The sequence below is a fragment of the Nannospalax galili genome, unplaced genomic scaffold (genome assembly GCF_000622305.1).
Source record: "Nannospalax galili isolate Female #2095 unplaced genomic scaffold, S.galili_v1.0 scaffold1157, whole genome shotgun sequence".
NCBI classification, from domain to species: domain Eukaryota; kingdom Metazoa; phylum Chordata; class Mammalia; order Rodentia; family Spalacidae; genus Nannospalax; species Nannospalax galili.
Genome location: NW_008340118.1, coordinates 749551 through 767868, shown reverse-complemented (window position 1 = coordinate 767868; position 18318 = coordinate 749551). Strand labels below are relative to the sequence as shown.

The following is an 18318-nucleotide window of genomic DNA, read 5'->3' as shown; positions in this document are numbered from 1 at the left end:
GATCTCTGCGAGTTCGAGGCCAGCCTGGTCTACATAATGAGTTCCATGCCAGCTGGGGCTATGGGGAGACCCTATCTCAAAAAGACAGGAAAAAAGGAAAAAGAAAACCTAACCAAAGGCCTTGAGACAGTGTTCTGGACCCCAGCTCTTCCTGCGTGGTCCCAGTGCTGTGGTGAACAGCCAGGTGCCAGCAGAGGACAGTCTGCCCTCGCACTGCTCCAGTCACTCCGTTACACTACTGCTATCATCTGAACTCTCAGCTGTGCAGAGCTAAGCAGGGCAGATGAACTCCTGTGACTCAGTGGGCAGCGTGTACACCCCTGGAGGCCACCTTTGCAGAGACCAGTGGTGTGTGTGCTATGACAGGGCTTACCTGGAGGGCCTGTCTCCACGGCTCCTCCCTGATGTCTGGTTCCACTACCTCCTGCAGCCAGCCTGGCTCTCTGCTCAGCTGGACTCTCCTCCACAGTCTGGCTGGCCAGTCTTCGTGATGGAGATGTGGAAAACGTGCTCTCTCCTCAGTACTCGAGAATGTTAGGACAGAATTCCCCCAAAACGTTGGAAGGAGGAGGAAGATTCAGACCCACAAAATTTGGGGGTGGCTAACTCCTGAGGGCTAGAAGAGGTTAGTAGGGTGACTAGTAGGCTGCATCTGTCTCTAGTTTAAACAATAAATACATAGAAGAAACGGTTAAGCTTAGTGAAACACTCCTGGCTCCAGTGCTGCCTCTTTAGCCGGCCTGAAGTCTCCTTTAAGTAACTATGTTTGGAGGAGCCCGTGGGAGCCATGGACTGGCACTGTTCCCAGGGGAGCTGCCTGGCTGTGGCTCCAGATGCAGACAGCCAGCCAAGGGTGGTGGGGCGCTCTGGCCCTGCCATGCTGTCAGGTGTTTTGTCACTGCTGTATCATATCCTTTCCGGTCCGTGTCCCCCCCCCCCCAGGTCTACCTAAAGAGGAATGGAGACTGAGCAGCGAGGCCAGGGCTCTCCACAGAACAGCCTCAGCTCGTGCTTCCTCAAGCTGCCCCGACAGTTCCCAGGAGTCCTATTTTTTCACCTAAAATTATCCTTTCAGATATACAGTTCTGCAGTTTCCTAACAAATACAGCATGATTTTAGTCATACTCACATAGCAAATATTTAAATCATTTATTGCCATTAAGTTACAGCCTCTGAATATACACACTGCATGGGAATCACAGATCATTTTCACCACTAGAAACATGTTTCAGATATGTGGTCAACTATTAGATATATTATGGTCATTAAAGAAAAAAAGTCAAGAATATTTTTTGTATTTTTTTTTTTTTTTCCTGAAGCTGAGGACCAAACCCAGGGCCATGTACTTGCTTGGCAAGAGCTCTACCCCTGAGCTAAGTCCCCAACCCTCAAGAATTTTGAGTGCATAAGTGCTTGTAGTTACAAAATTTTGTTCCCTTTGGTTTTTGTTATGCAAATCCCAAAAGATACTATATGTATTACTATAGATTACTGGAGATAAAACCATCATTCAGAATTATTAAATTAGTTGCATATTTTGAGCTACTGCTGATGAAGGAAAATAAATTTTTAGCACTTGTAAGGCAGCACAGAGTTGGTTCAGGGACTCTCGGCAATTTCTATGAAGGTGGCGTGGTCGTTAAACACAGCATTCCATGTTTTCCCTCAGCAAGTCTATTTACGCGGATGGATCTGAGGCTCGGCAGCAGTGGCTGGTGCGGTCCCTACCAAGGGCGGCTCTCACGAGGCTACGCAGACACTTGCTTGCTCATCCTGGAAATAATCAGACCATTCCAATGAGAAAGAAATCCCGCCAGTCTCGGAGGCTCCAGGACTTCAGGAGACACTTTCCTAGAACACGTGGTTTGTAACAATGCTGACATCCTACTTCGTGTGAACGTTCACGTTTTAAAAGTTTCTCACAGACACCCACACTCCAATTCCCCATTATCCCCCCTTTTAAATAATAGTAATTATTCTTTTCAAATTATGTGTATGTGTGTCAGAGAGAGTGTGCACGTGAGTGAAGTGCTGGGGTTACAGGCTTGGGAGCTACCCACCGTGGTGCTGGGACTCGAACCCGGTCCTCTGAAGAGCAGGAAGCATCCCAACCACTGAGCCACCTCTCCAGCAACCCCCACCCCCCGCCTCTTAAGATCTTAGCTTCATTCTAACCCTCAAAACGACGTAATTAAAATCTGCTTACCGGTAGTTGATGAGCCGTCCTCCCTGAATGAGCTGGGCGACTTCGTTTGTCACGTGGCACGCAAACAAAAGCCAGTTTCGAGGTTGTACCTTGTAGGCAAATCTCATGAAAGTCAAAGAGTAGCAACAGAGGGCTGTGAAAACACCCAAGTGGAGACCGTGAACCCTGGGACACGAGGCGGGGGGCCTCCCTGTGGTAGATGGTTAAGAGCTGCTACTTAAAATCTTCCAAAACGGGGAGGCTCAGGAAGACTTACTGTAGTATAGGCATGTCTATTATTCATTAAACGTTTAAGGAACATATTTTTTAGCAAGAATCTTCTTGTTCTTTATAATCTATCATTTCAAAGAATTTCTATTTATACCTTCTCTTTCATTTTTACATTCAAATATTGGAGTATCAAGTAAACTTACTGATACTTTTCCAGATCAAGTTTATAATAAAACCTGTTGGGCTGGCTCTGAGAATAATCACGACGACACAGACTAACTTGGCGTACTACATCGGCAAGGCACTCAGCCTCCAATCGCTCCTCTCCACGGGGCGGGGCTCTTCATGCCTTCCCGATCTAGACCACAGCTTCTGGCGCTGTAAAGCTGAGGTCATGCAGGGACTGGGTCCCGTGCCTCCCTCCTCTATCCCTGGGTGGGCTCTTACCGAACGTCATTCGCCCACTGATGATCTCTGGAGACTTCTTCATGTCGTTGATGGCAGCGACAGGGAGACCCCAGTTGGCAACTGGGCCCCAGAAGTGCTGTGAACAACGAAAGGAGGGCAGAAAGGTGGGTGAGCCAGGACCGGTGCCCCTACCACGTGAGCATGTGAGTGTGTGAAGCGTGTCCTCCTCATGCCTGGCAAGCTGACCACATGTCCATGGGACACTGAGGTTCAACTGTTTATTGTTTTCCTAACAAACCAGCAGCTCTTACAAGGTGAGCCCCGCACTCACAACAACCTGGCTGTGTGCTAAGGTCCCTACCAATGTCCACATCACAACTTGGGAATTTCTGACTATCTGGTTAGAGAATTTAAAAGCGAGACACAGATCTGGAGAGATGGCTCAGTGGTTAAGGGCACTGACTGCTCTTGCAGAGGACCCAGGTTCGATTCCCAGCACCCACATGGTGGCTACCAACGGTCTTTAACTCCAGTTCCAGGGAAATCCGAAGCCCTCTTTGCACGACACAGGTGCACTCATGTACATGCAAGCAATACACTCATACACATAAAATAAAAATAATAATAATATTTTAAATTAAAAAAGTGAGACAACCTGTCCTTGCATAGTTTAAGCCTCATTAGAACTACTGTCCGTAATGTGTGTAAGTCCACCAAAATGCCTTCCCCAAGTTTTCATCAAATTACCAATAACTTAAATGAGCACTTATTCTCGCTCTGGCAGTACATATACTAACATCTTCTTCTGGCCTCTGTGGGCACTGCACGCATGGGTGCACTTATACACACACAGGTAAAACACTCATACACATGAAATGAAAATAAATTGAAACAAAAAAAAAGAAAATCCTGAAGGTTAACATGCTTTAAACGTAAACTCTGAGGCTCGTGCTTTGATAACTATGTCACAGTGTCCATTCAGCCAGCACGGCAAGGACCCCCAGCTTTATCTGGGTTACAGTCTCTGTAAACTAGGCATTGGTTTGACAAGTCTCTGCGATTCTGGGCTGACTTGTTAGTTTTCCTGCATTCAAACTGCATGAACCCAAGTGGACCCCTCATGCTGAACCCTCCACTTCTGACACTCCGACGAGACATTCTGCTCTTTCCCTTAATCCCCAGACTTGTGAGGACAAGTACTTATTTACTGATTAAACTACTGACTTCTTTTCCTACTTGTCCTTTATTAGATGATACTTCGTTGCCAACTGCACTGTTCCATAATACCCTTCCTTTCCCTCTCCTCTCTCCACTTGGACTGCGTCCGCACCTCCCCATTCACCCCTTCCCACTGCTCTGCACTGCACGGCCGCCTGGACGTCTACTTCGCTAGGCAGACTGTGAGGTCTGTAACAAAGCCTGAAGAGTTAGTTACTCTAAGAGGGGCTTACCAGACCTGCCTAGCCCATCTACCACCAGGTACACCCCTGCCTTCTGCCAAAGTGGGGAAAGACAATGGCATAGATCTGAAACTTTCTGGAAGCCTGGGGGATTGCTAGTTAAGTGACAGCAAGGTTAAGAATGGTAGTTTTTGATTATATGATACAGAACTCTACAAGCTAAAAAACCCCCCTAAGTAGAGCACCTAGCTACACTTAAATATACCCCCTAAACACACAAAGGTGCTAAGTGTGGTGGTACTTTCTCTATTCCCAGCACTGCCACCTAAGGCAGGAGGACAGTGAGTCAAAACCAACATGGACTACATGTTGTCTTGTTACAAACAGACACAAGGTAGAAATCACTGAAACACAGAAAGTTGATAATGCATACTTTCTATCTCGTGTAGTATTTTAATTTTTAATAAAATTTTAATAAACATACTTAGCATTTTTCTCGTCTTTTTGAGACAGGGTCTCCCTGTAGCCCCAGCTGTCCTAGAACTCACTATGTAGATCAGGCTGGCCTCCAGCTCAAAAAGATCCGCCTGCCTCTGCCTCCCAAGTGCTGGGATTAAAAGTGTGCGCCACCACGCCCGGCAATACTTTAATTCTTTCTTCCCCGTTTTGGAATATGTATCTAATCTAGGTTGTTAGAAACTGATGAGTCAATTAAAAAATAAGGACTTCTATGATTAGTATTTATGGTTACATGGAAAATAATTGTATTCTATGATTTTTAATCCTAGCTATAAAAGCTCAAATGGAAACAAGTAGCACTGTGAGGTCTGTGTCTGTTTGGCAGCTCCTTGCGCAGAAAGAACCATCTTAGCCCGTTTTTCCTCCTCTCTCTGTTTTCCTTCATCGGCTGCCAAGTTCTGAAGTCACTATTGTCAGTGAGACATTACAGGCTCCTTTCTAAGCACAGGAGAGCTATGGGCCCAGAGGCAGGGCCCCTGGAGCACTTTGCCATCTCACAGGGTGGCTAGACAGGCCACCAATATGTCTATTGTCTCTCTGTTAAAGTAAAAAAGTCCACAAATGCTCAGAATGGATACAATTTTCTTACCGTACTGTTTTGTGAGGAGTCATCAAGGTTCAGACAGAGGAGACATAGGGGAAACAAAACAAAAAGAAAAAAATCAGACCTTTCCAAGAGTTCTAGTCCATTCTAACCTCTCCTGTATTCAAGTTTAATAACAGTGCTCTAAACAGTTTTCAAGCTCCTTACTGAGCATATGGAGGACCATGGCACGCATGCCCCTTCCCCACATGAGTAAATGTAAAAAGGTCTTTAAAAGAACTAATAACAAGTTTGACCTAATGCAATTAAATCTTAATTCTATGAAAGATAAGCTTCATCTTATCAGAGCTGAGCTGTCTAACAGAAATATAATACAAATAAAAAACTCAAGCGGTATATGTAATTTAAAAATTTCCACAAGTTAGGGTCGGGGTTCGTGGTGCATGCCTTTAACCCCAGGACTCGGGAGGCAGGGGCAGGCAGATCTCTGTGAGTTCGAAGCCAGCCTGGTCTATATCGTGAGTTCCAGGCCAGCCGGGGCTACAGGGAGACCCTTCAGCAAAGTAAAACAAACAGAACACAGGGCTGCACTGTTAATCCTAGCACTCAGGAGGCTAGGACAGGAGGACTGTAAGTCAGAGTGTCAGGTTAAGGTTATGAAGCAAGTGGAGTCTAACCTGAGCCACGGAGTGAGACCCTGTCCTGGGAGAAAAGAGAGAGAGGAGGGATAATGGAAATTAGTTTTAAAGTTATCCTGCGATGTCAAAAGTATTTTAACTTGGGGCTGAAGAGATGGCTCAGTGTTTAAAAGCACCGACTGCTCTTTCAAAAGGCCAGGGTTCGAAAGCCAGCACCCACATGGTGGCTAACAATCATCTGTAACTCCAGTTGCAGGGGATCTGACATCCTCTTCATGGGCATTGCAAGACATGGGTGCAGACATACATGCAGGCAAAACACTGATATACATAAAATAAATATATATTTTAATTTGAACATGTAATCACTAAAACCCTTAATTAGCTATTTTATATTCTTTTACACACTCCTTGAAGCCTATGTGTGACCCTGCACACCTGTTTAGACTGCAGGCTGGTGGCCTGGGACTCTTAAGTTGACAACGTAGCCTTTCAGGGGATGGACACTCCTTTGTTGGTGACAAGCTGAGAGCACACTGCTGAACTGTACTAATGTGCTGTTTCGGTTGTCAGCCATGGAGGGTCCTATTTTTCTTACACTGACTGCTCTTGCAGAGGACTCGGGTTCAATTCCCAGCACCCAAATGACGGCTATGAACTGTCCTTAACTCCAGTTCTAGGGGAATCCGGAAACCCTCTTCTGAGCTCCTCGGCATTGCTCGACACAGGTGCACTCATGTACATGTAGGCAAAACACTCATACACATAAAATAAAAATAAAAAAATATAAAAAAGACACAAAACCCTAAAATGATGCCTGGCATTTAAAGTTAACAACTGAATGAATGTACGACTTTCTGAGTGGGCAGTGGAAACTTTCAATGATGTTTCCTGAACATAAACTTGCCCCCCTCCTTTATTTTTTCTGAGACAAGGTCTCCCTGTAGCCTCTGTTGACCTGGAACTCCCTATGTAGATCAGAATGGCCTTGAACTCAAGATTCACCTGCCTCTGGGAGCTCTGGGACCAAAGGTGTGTACCACCACACCCCGCTTGTTCCCTTTAAGTATCAAAAACAACAAAAACACAACAAATATTTTAAAAATACATCAAGTGTTTTATAGTGAGCTACTGTGATTTCTGAAATAGCTGTTTATCTTGCTAGGATAACCTTTTAAGATAAAAATCTCAAAATTCAATTACTCAAAGGTATTGAAATAAAACAATAAAACCTTTTATGCACATATTCAAACCCAACAACTCTTGTGGGTTTTTTTTAATTCAAAGGTCACAGAGATTCTAATTTATGACACAATGTAATTGTAATACACTTTAGATAGGTTCCATTATGAAATATCTAATAAAGGCACAGAGAGTCTAATAAATTACATCACCAAAAGTGGACCTCACAGGAAGTACAAACTGAGCACAGCACTTCTCAGAAGAGCGACCGGTCACCTGACCAGATCAGACAGACCAGGGATTTTGGTGGAAGTCGCTCTCTCAAATACTACTTTCCTTAAAATACCTTTTTTTCAGGAACTGAACACAGGCCTTTTATGTAACTATAAATTACCAAGAACAGTTTTTTCCCTATGAAAATTCTTTAAGGATCTAGTACTCATAATAAAGACTGCTATAGTTTGGATATAATTTGATCACCAAAAGTTTGTGTCCTGGAAGCTTGGTCCACAGGCATGGAGTGTTAACGTGGTGGAATCTTTAAGAGGTAGGTCACTGGGTTATCAAGGAAGCACCTTTAGAAGGAACTTCAAGCCAGGCATGGTGGCACGCGCCTTTAATCCCAGCACTTGGGAGAGTTCAAGGCCAGCCTGGTCTGCATAGTGAGTTCCAGGCCAGCTGGGGATATAAGGAGACCCTAAACAGTCTTGTAGAGTGAGTTCTCAAGGGTGGGTTTTATAGAGCAAGGTCTTTCCATGATTCAGCTAAAGACAGTCTTCACCTTTTTACCCTCCTAAACTAAAAGTTAAATTAAACCTTTTGTCCTTAAAGTACCCAGCCTAAGGTATTTCGCCATAATAACAGAAAACAGCAACAGAGATCATTTAGTTTTTCACATTTAGGACTCTGCTATTGCAGAGGTCTGGGGTTTGAATCCTAGCACCCACAAGGTGGCTAAGAACCATTGGTAACTATAGTTCCAAGGGGTCTGTCCTCCTGAGGCACGGCGGGACACAGGTACACTTACACCATACCTTAGGCACATACATTTTATGTATTCTATTAAAAAAAAATGAAAAGCATACTTCTGCAGGGCTAAACTAGGAAGAAATGCCTTTCCCGTTATGTAATAGTACCTGCTCCAAGGATAAGTTTAGAAGCAACAGCTTCATGTGGTATGTCGGTGGTACAGTGGTGAGCATAGCTGGTTTCCAAACAACCTGAGGACAGTCATATAAAACCACATACAAACTGTGCTCACTTTTCTCTTTATTTGGTCTGCTGCTTTTATTTGAACAGGACAAAACATAGCTGCACTGGTTTGCTGACATGTGTGTACTTAACATTGGTGGAGAGTCCATTCTCTGGATTCGGATCACTACAGGGTCATCACTAGTTCTTTAAAAATATTTTTATTATTTTTATTCTATGTGTATGAGTGTTATGCCTGCATGTAAGAAAGTGCACCTGTGTTGTAAAATGCCTGCAGAGGACAGAAGAAGCTGTTGGATCCCCTGGAACTGGAGTTAAGGATGGTTCGTAGCCTCCATGTGGGTGCTGGGAATCGAACCCGGCCCTTCTGCAAGAGCAGCCAGTGCTCTTAACTGCTGAGCCGTCTCTCCAGCTCCGGTCCTCAGTAGTCCTCCTGCCTTAAACATCCTCTGCGCTCTGCCCGCCCTCTCACTTTGTCAACTTCTGACCTTTTTACTGATTCCATCCTTTGGCCTTTTCCAGATCATCACCCGGCTGGACTTGTTGCCATAAGCCTGACTTGGGGTTCCAACAGACCGGATTTGGCCACCCACATCTCCAAGTGTCTAGCCAGAGACATGTGGCTGTGAAGCAGAGCGATTACTCAGTGTGGCCACACAGGAAGGAATGGGACTACCATCCTAAGTGCTGCCAACAGCTGGAAGACTACTTTGGGGAAGGGATAAAAGCAGGAGCAAGGTGCATGCGTAGCCAGGGCAGTGGAGGGCCTGTGGTCTGGCTGATCATGATCTCAGGTCCGGCTCTGTGCAAAACCTGTTGTGTGTACGTGTGACAGACTGAGGAATAGTCTTCATGGGGTGATCTGCCTGCAAGTCTCACTGGTTTTGGAATTCTAAAACACTTACTCTGATCTTGTCCTCAGACTTCAATGGGGAAGGAGAGAAATCAGGTAAATTTAGGACAAATCAACTTTGTAGCACCAGTCTTAAGACTACTGTTCCTTAAATAACATGTTTACTTGCAGAGTAGAACAGGAATCTAACCTCAAGTTTAAGGTAGCAAAGGAAACAGATGCAATGTGAAGGAAAGGCAGAGATGCCAATTCATGTGTGTGCATGTTTGTATGCACATTGTATGTGTAGTCCAGGAGACAACCTCAACTGTCTGTCATTCCTCAGGTGCTATCCATCAGCCTGTGTTTTTGTTTTCTTTTTGAGACAGGGTCTCTCACTGGCCTAGAGCTTGCCAAAGTAGGCTGGCTGGCTGGACAGCAAGTCCCAGAAACTGCCTGTCTCCTTCCCCGCTCCAGAGTTCCAAGCATGCCACCACCACTCCCAGCCTTTTGCTTCATTTTATTCGAGACAGGGTCTCCCTGTAGACTCAGCTGTCCTAGAACTCACTATGTAGACCAGGCTGGCCTCAATCTCACAGAGCTCCACCTGCCTCTGCCTCCCAAGTGCTGGGATTAAAGGCATGCATCACTATAATGGCTAACTCCCAGTTTTTTAAAACCTATGTTCTGGGGATGGAGCAGACTTTACTACTATCCCAACCTGACCAAGCTTTCATCTTGCATTTAGCTGCCCATCAGACATTTCTTTGCTGGCCCAAATGAAGAGTCAGTTTTCAACAAAGGCAACCTCTAAGTCCCGGTTACATGCACTATACTAGTCTTAAACTTGCTCACTTCATTTAGTGACATGCACTAAGTTTCCTTTATGTCTTTTCATGGTTTTGTATCTCATTTCCTTTTGGTACTGAACAATATTCCAGTCTGTATGGATGTACCATTTATTCATTCATCTGCTGGAAGATGATGTGTTGGATGTCAAGTTTTGGCACTTATGTATAAAGCCATGTGTGAGTCCTTGTGTGGAAGTAAGTTTTCAATTTCTTATATCAAGGATTACAGGATGCACCATAGTAAGAGGAAGTCAAGTTTAACGGGAAGTGGAACTATACCACCTGCATGTACTCCCAGAGTTCCTATGGCCTCACAGCTTCCCCTGGACTAGGCACAGTCAGTGTCTAAGGTGGACCATTGTTATAGGTGTTTAGTTGCAGCTCATTTGTTTCTCTATAACATGAGATACAGAGCAAATTTCATGTTAATTTGCTATCTGGTGTCTTTCGTGTGGTATCTGTTAAGGTCTTCAGCACTGTTTTAGCTAACTTGTAATGAACGAATGCTGTACACTGGATTTTGGTCCTTTATCAGTTCTTTTTTCAAATATTTTCTCCTTGACTTCTCTCCATTTTCTATTCCCACCTAGATTGTTTTTTTTTTTTTATTTTGTGTTGAGGTAAGAGTCTCATCATGTAACCCAGGCTGCTCTTGAATTTGAAATCCTCTGGTCTCCACATCCTGAGTGTGGCATTGCAGGCATGCCCACCATGTCCAGCTACACATTTTAATCTTAATGAAAGCAGTTCACCCATCTTTCACTGGACATGCCTTTTCCTATTGCAACAAGTTACTGCATAAACTATGCATAAATTTCTATATATAAAAGAAACGTCCCCACAGACACGCCTACAGGCCAATCTGATGGAGGTAATTCCTCAATTGAGGTAATTTTTTCCCAGGATGGGGATGACAAAACTAACCAGCACGATGCATATATAATTTTGAATAAGCTTTCATTAAAGAAAAGGTTTATGTCTAGTTTTTTTTTGGTCTTTTTGAGACAAGGTCTCCCTGTAGCCCCAGGTGTCCTGGAACTCACTATGTAGACCAGGCTGGCCTTGACTCACAGAGATCCACCTGCCTTTGCTTCCTGAGTGCTGGGATTAAAGGCGTGCACCACCACTTAGTTCTTTTTTTTTTCTCTTAAATGTAGATGGAGGCCGGGTGTGGTGGCACAGGCCTTTAATCCCATCACTTGGGAGATGCAGGCAGGAGGATCCCTGTGAGATCTAGGCCAGCCTAGTCTATACAATGAATTCCAGGCCAGGTGAGGCTACAGGGAGACCCTGTCTCAAAAAGACCAAAGAAAAAAGTTGATGGTCCCTTGCTCAGCACCACCGTTGAAAAGACCATTGTGATACTCTTTGCTCCTTGGCCAAAACTCAGTTGACTGCACTTATGTCTGTTTGCTTAGGGCTGTCCATTCTGTTCCACTGATCTATCTGTGCATTCCTGTACTAGTACTTAATTACTGTGGGCTTACAGTGAACTACAAAGTGGCTGTGTCAGTCCTCCAGGCTTGTTCTCTTCAGTACTGTAACTGGGTATCTGGGTCTTCTGTCTCTCCATATGGTCTTTATTAATTTATTGGTGATGTTGGGTAAACTCTATAACGAACTCCAGAATCCATTTACTATTAGTAACAAAAGAAAATCAACAAAATAACGTCACTGACATTTTGCCTGGGATTGGACTGCATCGACAGGTTAAGCTGGGAAGAACTGACATGGGGGGGGGGCAGTGCTCAGAGCGACCAAAGGCAGGCAGGGTGTGAGAACCAGTGTGCAGAGAGAGGAGGAGTGTGCTGGAAAAGGTGTGAAAAACAGAAGGTAGCCAAAAAAATCTAAAACCAGCCAGGTGTGGTGGTGCATGGCTTTAATCCCAGGACTCGGAGGTCAAGGCAGCTGAATCACTGAATCTCTGTGAGTTTGAGGCCAGCCTGGTCTACATAGACAGTTCCAGGCCATCTGGAGCTACAGGGGGACCCTGTCTCATAAAGACCAAAAGAAGTATCTAAAACCCCTACTTTCTTCAGAACTGTTTCTGTGTATTACTTTTCCCCCTGAAGGCTCAAACTGACAATTTTGCATTGTTGGCATCTCTGATGTAGAGATCGGTTTTCGGCAAGGGATGTGCTTTCCAAGGTCTATTCCAACCCTAATATTCTGCCAGTTTGGGGCGTATTCCCTGCAACTTCTCATATGGTAATCAGCATAAATTCTTCAAGTCAGAACCTTATTAACTTGAGAATACTGACATCCAGCATCTAACCTCAGAGTGTTTGTGTGTGTGTGTGTGTGTGTGTGTGTGTGTGTACAGGCATCTCTAATATAAACTTGAAAATCAGGAGAGTCTCTACATCTGCACACACACTGACCGACTCAGCCCTTAAAATAAATGTCTTGCAGGCATGGTGGCACACGCCTCTAATCCCAGCACTCAGGAGGCAGAGAAAAGCGATCTCTGTGTTTAAGGCCAGACTGTTCTAGATGGAGAGGTCTGGACAGCCAGGGCTACACAGAAACAAAGCAAAACAACCGCCAACACCAAGATTCAAAACAAACGGAGCATGTCTCGCTTCACCGCACATTCTAAGGCAATCTTTTTAAACAAAACTCCAAGGGGAGAAACAGGGAAGGAAAGGCTGGTGTCCTGGTTAACCGTGAGATCACATCTGATCCCAGTAACGCTTTCTGCGGCTCTTTTCATACCAGGGAGAACCAAAGCTCACTCACTGAGTCTGATTTGTGGATCTTTTTTTCTCACAGAGATCCACCTGCCTCTGCCTCTCGGTGCTGGGATTAAAGTGTAAATGGGTGTAAATGCTCCGTGTGGTGTAATGTCGGAGGAGGTCAGAGGAGGACATCAAATTCCTCGGAACTGGAGTTAGGATGGTTCTCAGCCGCCCTGTGGGTGCTGGGAGCCGAACCCGGATCCTCTGCCAGAGCAACTGCTGCTCCAGCACTTGATTCTTCAGGACACTATGCAGTTGCCCTCGGCTGCACCTCCGAGGAGCCTAAGGTCCGCCATGTACACAGAAATGTTAAGAAAGCGCTGAGGTAGCTGGAGGCAGAGGGAGGTGGAGCTCCGGAGTTCAAGGCCACCCCGGTCCACACGTCGAGCCCTGGGGCTTCCGGGGTCAGGGACACCCCGTCCAAACAAAGCAGCCGGAGGCTCCTCGGCCCCAGCGTCCGCCCGCGTGCCCGAGGGAAGGAAAACGGATCGACACGGGCCTGGTGCCGGGCGCGAGTCCCACGCGTCCTTCCCAGTCCCGCGCTCGCCGCCCAGGGTCGGCAGGGCAGCCCGGAGGGGAGCGCCGAGGTCCGCGTAGCCGTCACGGGCGGGAGCTCGGTCCTCGGTCGACCCCCGGGCCGACCCCTCGGCCCCGGCCCCGGCCGAACCCCCGGCCCCGAACCCCCGGCCCCGGCCCGCGCACCTCATGAGGTAGTCCCGGAAGTCCTTGCTGCGGACGTAGTCGGCCGCTCTCCGCACCAGCGCCCCAGCCATGACGGTCCGCGCGCCCCAGCCCAGTGACACCGCCGCCCGCCGCCGTCCTCAGCGCCAAGGCCTCACGACACCCCGACGCACCTTATGGCTGCCCCGCGCTCGGCCTATAGGAACGCGCGAGGCTGGAGGCGGTGGCTCTGATTGGCTGGAGCGGGCTACACCCCCAGCCCGCCCCTCGCGGTGTCGTAAAGCGGCCGCGGCCGAGTCCTAAGGCCCCGGGGCTGGGGCCGTGGAGGGGCCGTTCCGCTGTCCGCCGGGTTCGGGGTCCGGGATCCGGGTGCGGTCCCCAGGCACCGAACCCTTCGCCCGGCCCTGCTGGGCCCAGGCGGAGACGGTGGGGGCCGGGTGGGTCCTATGACCCCCGGCGACGGCGACCGCCTGGGCCTGGAGTCTCGCGGGTGGAGGGGGAAGGCTTCTAAAAATAGCCGGCGCGTCTTTCAGCCCAGGGGCTAGCGTGGCCGCCCACGTGTTTTAAGTGAAGGTTACGTAAGCCCGTGTGCACACCGGGAGGGGGTGCGTGGGCTCTCCTGCACCTCTACACCCCATCGCCCCCTCCTGCACCTCCACCTCCCACCACCCCCCCCCTCCTCCCCCCCTACCTCCCATCACCTCCACCCATCCCCTCCTGCGCAGGGAGGGGCACTCTGAATCTTTGGTATGTTGCTAGTCTGCGCAGAGGAACACCCCGGCATCCTCTTCCTGAAATCCCATTGTCATGGAAGAGTCCTTTGGCCTCCCAGCCACACCTGGGTGCACTTCATGCTTTTGTCCGTGCTCCAGGTTCTTTACAGGGACAGTCTTTGTTTACTAACTGCACTCTGGAAGACCTTGCCTGGGTCATTCACCTTTCCTGTCACGAGGGTTAATTGGACTAGGCATTTACCCTTTGGAAGGATTCTAGCCTTGCCTGCTGGAAACCCTGGCTGGGTTCCATGTCCTGCATTGTGTTAATCAGACAGGGTGGTGCTTTAGAGAGCAGACTGTTCAGAAGTTGAAGGTCACCTTTAGGCATTCTCTGGAGAAAGGAAAAAAAAATTATGAATGACGCAAAGCAGGTGTTTTGTGATTTTCACCTTTAACAATAGTAAATTCGGGTGCCTTTTCTCAGGTTTAACTTTGCTGGATTATTCCAGTAAACCCTGTGAGAGTGGAGGGGCACCAAAGTAATTGAAGGAAAATACCGAAGGGGTTCATTTTTCCAGGTGGTTTTACTGAGTCTTTTAAAAGATGCTTGACGAACAGGGACTCTGGAATGCACTGGCTGAAATGTAGACAGGAAGACAAACCAAGCTGCTCTAGGGAATGATGGGTAGAGAGCGGCGAGCAAGTGGAAGCAGCGAGCGGATGGAGGAGGCACGGAGGCACAGATAGAATTCTCAGCGGGATACAGATTTATTTCGCACGGGGAAGGGAAAGATGTCAGCCCATGGGCTGTGAGCTGGGACTTTATATATGGGGCCTTTAGGGTGTAGAAGGGAGGAATGTTTGGGGGAGAAATCAGGGAGGGGGAAGCAGGAAAAGCAGGTAGGATTAGGGTCTGGAAGTGTTTACTTTTTCCCTCTTAAGAGAAAAACAGCTTCTAAAATCTCTGGTTATCAGGTGGAATCTGCTTGTCCTGTCTTTGGAGGTCAGAGGAAAGGCAGGCTGCTTCTCAGCAGAGTTTGTTTCCCTTGACTTCAAAGGTCAAGGTGCTTATCAGCTAAGTTCCGTTTTTCGGGCTCCAAAGTCTGTAGGTCCCTGTTGGGGAGGGGGGAAGCTGCTGCTGTTTGGAACCCTAACAGGGAAGATGTCTGCATTAACCAAGGACATGCCCCGCCACCCAGCAAGTCCCTTTCCAGGGCAGTCCTGGGACAGACTGCTGTTGTGTGTAACTTCATATGCACAGTATTATTTTTAATAAGGAAACACTTTACATGTCCTTCCACAAGGAGAGTTAAACATCACAGTTGGTCTGTGTGCTGGATAGCTTTAGTGTTAACACACCTGAGTTGAGGGAGCCTCAATTGGGGAATTGTCTTCATTGGACTGGCCTGTGGCCATGTCTATGGGGCACCTTCTTGATTGTTGAGTGCTGTGGGAGAGCCCAGACCATTGTGGGTGGTGCCACCCCTGGGCAGGTGTGTCTGTGTTACATAAGAAAGGCTGAGCAGGGGCCAGGGGAGCAAGCCAGTAAGCAGCATTCCTCCATGGCCTGTGTTCCAGGTTCCTGCCCTGAGTTCCTACCTTGGGCTCCCTGATGAACTGTGACCTAGGAGATGTAAGACAAATAAACCCTTTCCTCCCCATGTTGGTAGTGGTCAGAGTGTTTTGTCACAGCAACGAAGAAACAAACTAAGTCTGTTAACAGATTACTGCATAGTACACAGAATAAGTGAATTCTAGCCTGGCTCTTTGGCACACACCTGTGATGCCAGCATTTGAGAGGTGGAGGAAGGAGGATCAGGAATAAAAGGCATAACCTAGGTTATGAGTACTAGGCCATCCTGGGCTATTTGAGACTTAACCAACAACAACAGAACAAACAATAGGCAGAGGCAGGTGGATCTCTGTGAGATCAAGTCTAGCCTGGTCTACATAGTTCCAGGCCAGCTGTGGCTGCAGGGAGACCCTGTCTCAAAAAAAAAAAATTAAGATGAGGACTATTATATAAAGTGCTAGGTGTGGTGGCACATGCCTTTAATCCCAGCACTTGGGAGGCAGAGGCAGGCAGATTCTCTGAGATTGAGGCCAGCTTGGTCTGCATAGCTCCAGGACAGCTGGGGCTCCAGGGAGACCCCGTCTCAAAAAGACAAAGTTATTTAAAGTATGCTACTCTTGTGCATAGGGACAGAGAAAATATATAAATGTCTGTCTGCGGAGATATGAAGCAATATGAGACTGGAAAATCACTTTCCCTCTTCGGTATTTGTCTTGAAGTTGTGCAGTGTGGATGCTTGTCTTTTAGGAGCTCCCAGGGGCCACATGCAGGAGCATGTGAATATTGACAAGAATAATTGTTACAAGTTAGGGAAGCACTGACATCAAAGCCTGGTTCTCAAGGGAAAACAAAAAGTTACAACAAAATACCACAGAATGGGATAAAATGCTTGCAGATCACGTAGCATCTGGTAAGGGATTCATGTCCAAAACACATTAAGAACTTACAATTCATCAATAAAATGACTACCCAATTAAATAATGAGCAAAGGATCCGAATAGACATTTCTCCACAGAAATGGCCAGTAAGCACAGGAAGATGCCTGACGTCATTAGACAACAGGGAAATGAAAACCAGCTACATGGAGATGCCCTTTGCACTGCTGGTCATGGCTGGTACCAAAAGAATGGGAAAGCAGGTGCTGGTGAGGATGAGAAGAAATGGAACCATTGCTCCACTGGCAAGGATGAGAAACGAATCTGCCACCATGGAAAACAACTCAGCCCTCACCAAGCTAGCATGGAACCTCACAGCACTATCTCCATTCCACACTCAGGAGGAATGGGGATGCATGTCCGCACAAGAGCTTGTGTGTAAAGACTCAGAACACCATTATAAATAACAGCCAAAAAGTGAAAGCTATCCAGTGTTGAATCAACTGACAGCTAGGTAAGTTAAATATAGGTTACCACACGGCAAGACAGAAACACACCAACTCTCAGTGATGGAAGAGAACCAATCACCTTCCTGCAGGAGTAACTTCCTGTTCCCTGATGGCCAAGGCGAACTCTTTCCAGTAACTCCACTGGTAAGCATGAAAGATCGGAAGAGTGGAGTTACCGAGTCAGTCCAAGGTAGCCTATTGGTGAGTGGGAAATTGAGAACAAGTGGGCGTGGGCACAGGAAGCCAGAAAAGGGGACAGGCAAATGCTGGAGGCCTGTGGTGTTACTTAGCATCACTTCCTGAGGAAGCTGCTCTTTGGGTACTTCTGCAGTGATGTAGCACAAGTTAACAGCCATGTGTCGGACCCCTCTGAAATTGTGGGCCTGAATCCAGCCAGGCCTTTAGCTCTGTCCTCCAGAGTAGAGAAAATAGTGGGAAAAAAGAGAAGTCAATTGAAGCAGTCTGTGAAGCACTTGTGTACCCAGGAAGTGGAGCACCTCTCCACACAGCACTGGTATGATGCACTGGTAGCTTAGAGCCATCTTTTGGGGCACAAGGTGTGACTTCTCCCAGGATAAATATCCTGGCTCCCACCCCACAACAAAAGGCTAACCAGAGAGAGGCAAAATTTCCTCACTGCACTGCATGGGTGCACTTACAGACACGCAGCAATACACTCATGCACATATACATGAGAGCCTTCAGACCCAGACACCGAGGAAACACTGTCTGCATAGATCCTAGGAACCGAGGACAGGGTATGCATCTGAGTGAAGATGAGTCGATGGAAACATACTGAGGGAGACCCAGTAAGGCCTGTCAGGTTAGACTTCCTGGCCTGTTGGTATGGCACTTCTTCAAGGCACTGGGCAAGACTCCTTTGGACTAGCTAGAATGGAGGTCTTTGAGGGAGAAGGGAGGGGTGGACCTGTGTCCGTCTGTGGCTTACACTGAGGGAGAACAGGAGACTGAGGAGGGGAAGTCGGAGAGACCTTGCTTCTGAGCCCTTCCGGCGTCCTTCAACATATTCCATCACTGTGGGGTATTGCACTTGAACTTCAACATGACCAATAGAAATACAACAGGAGAGGACAGGGAGGTAGCTCGGTCTGAGTTTGGATCCCCAGCACCCACATAAAAAAGCTGGGTATGGCAGCATGCAACCTGTAACTCCAACACTGGGTGATGGGGAGGGAGTAGGAGGAAGATCCCAGGGATTGATGG

At 47.3% G+C, this 18318-nt stretch overlaps 1 protein-coding gene across 2 annotated transcripts; it reads right to left on the bottom strand.

Moving 5' to 3' along the window:
• Positions 1-1132: 1132 nt before the first annotated feature.
• On the bottom strand, positions 1133-13599 carry Mpc1 (mitochondrial pyruvate carrier 1). Of its 2 annotated transcripts, none has more exons than XM_008835108.3 (5): positions 13443-13599; positions 5333-5336; positions 2864-2960; positions 2207-2339; positions 1133-1773 (listed from the first exon to the last, which is right to left on the bottom strand). In XM_008835108.3, exons 1-5 carry the CDS (start codon positions 13511-13513, stop codon positions 1749-1751), a joined length of 330 nt encoding a protein of 109 aa, XP_008833330.1. In that variant the 5' UTR covers positions 13514-13599; the 3' UTR covers positions 1133-1748. The 2 variants fall into 2 exon arrangements, with proteins under 2 accessions (XP_008833330.1, XP_008833331.1); XM_008835109.3 differs by having other exon boundaries at positions 2207-2295.
• Positions 13600-18318: the final 4719 nt, after the last annotated feature.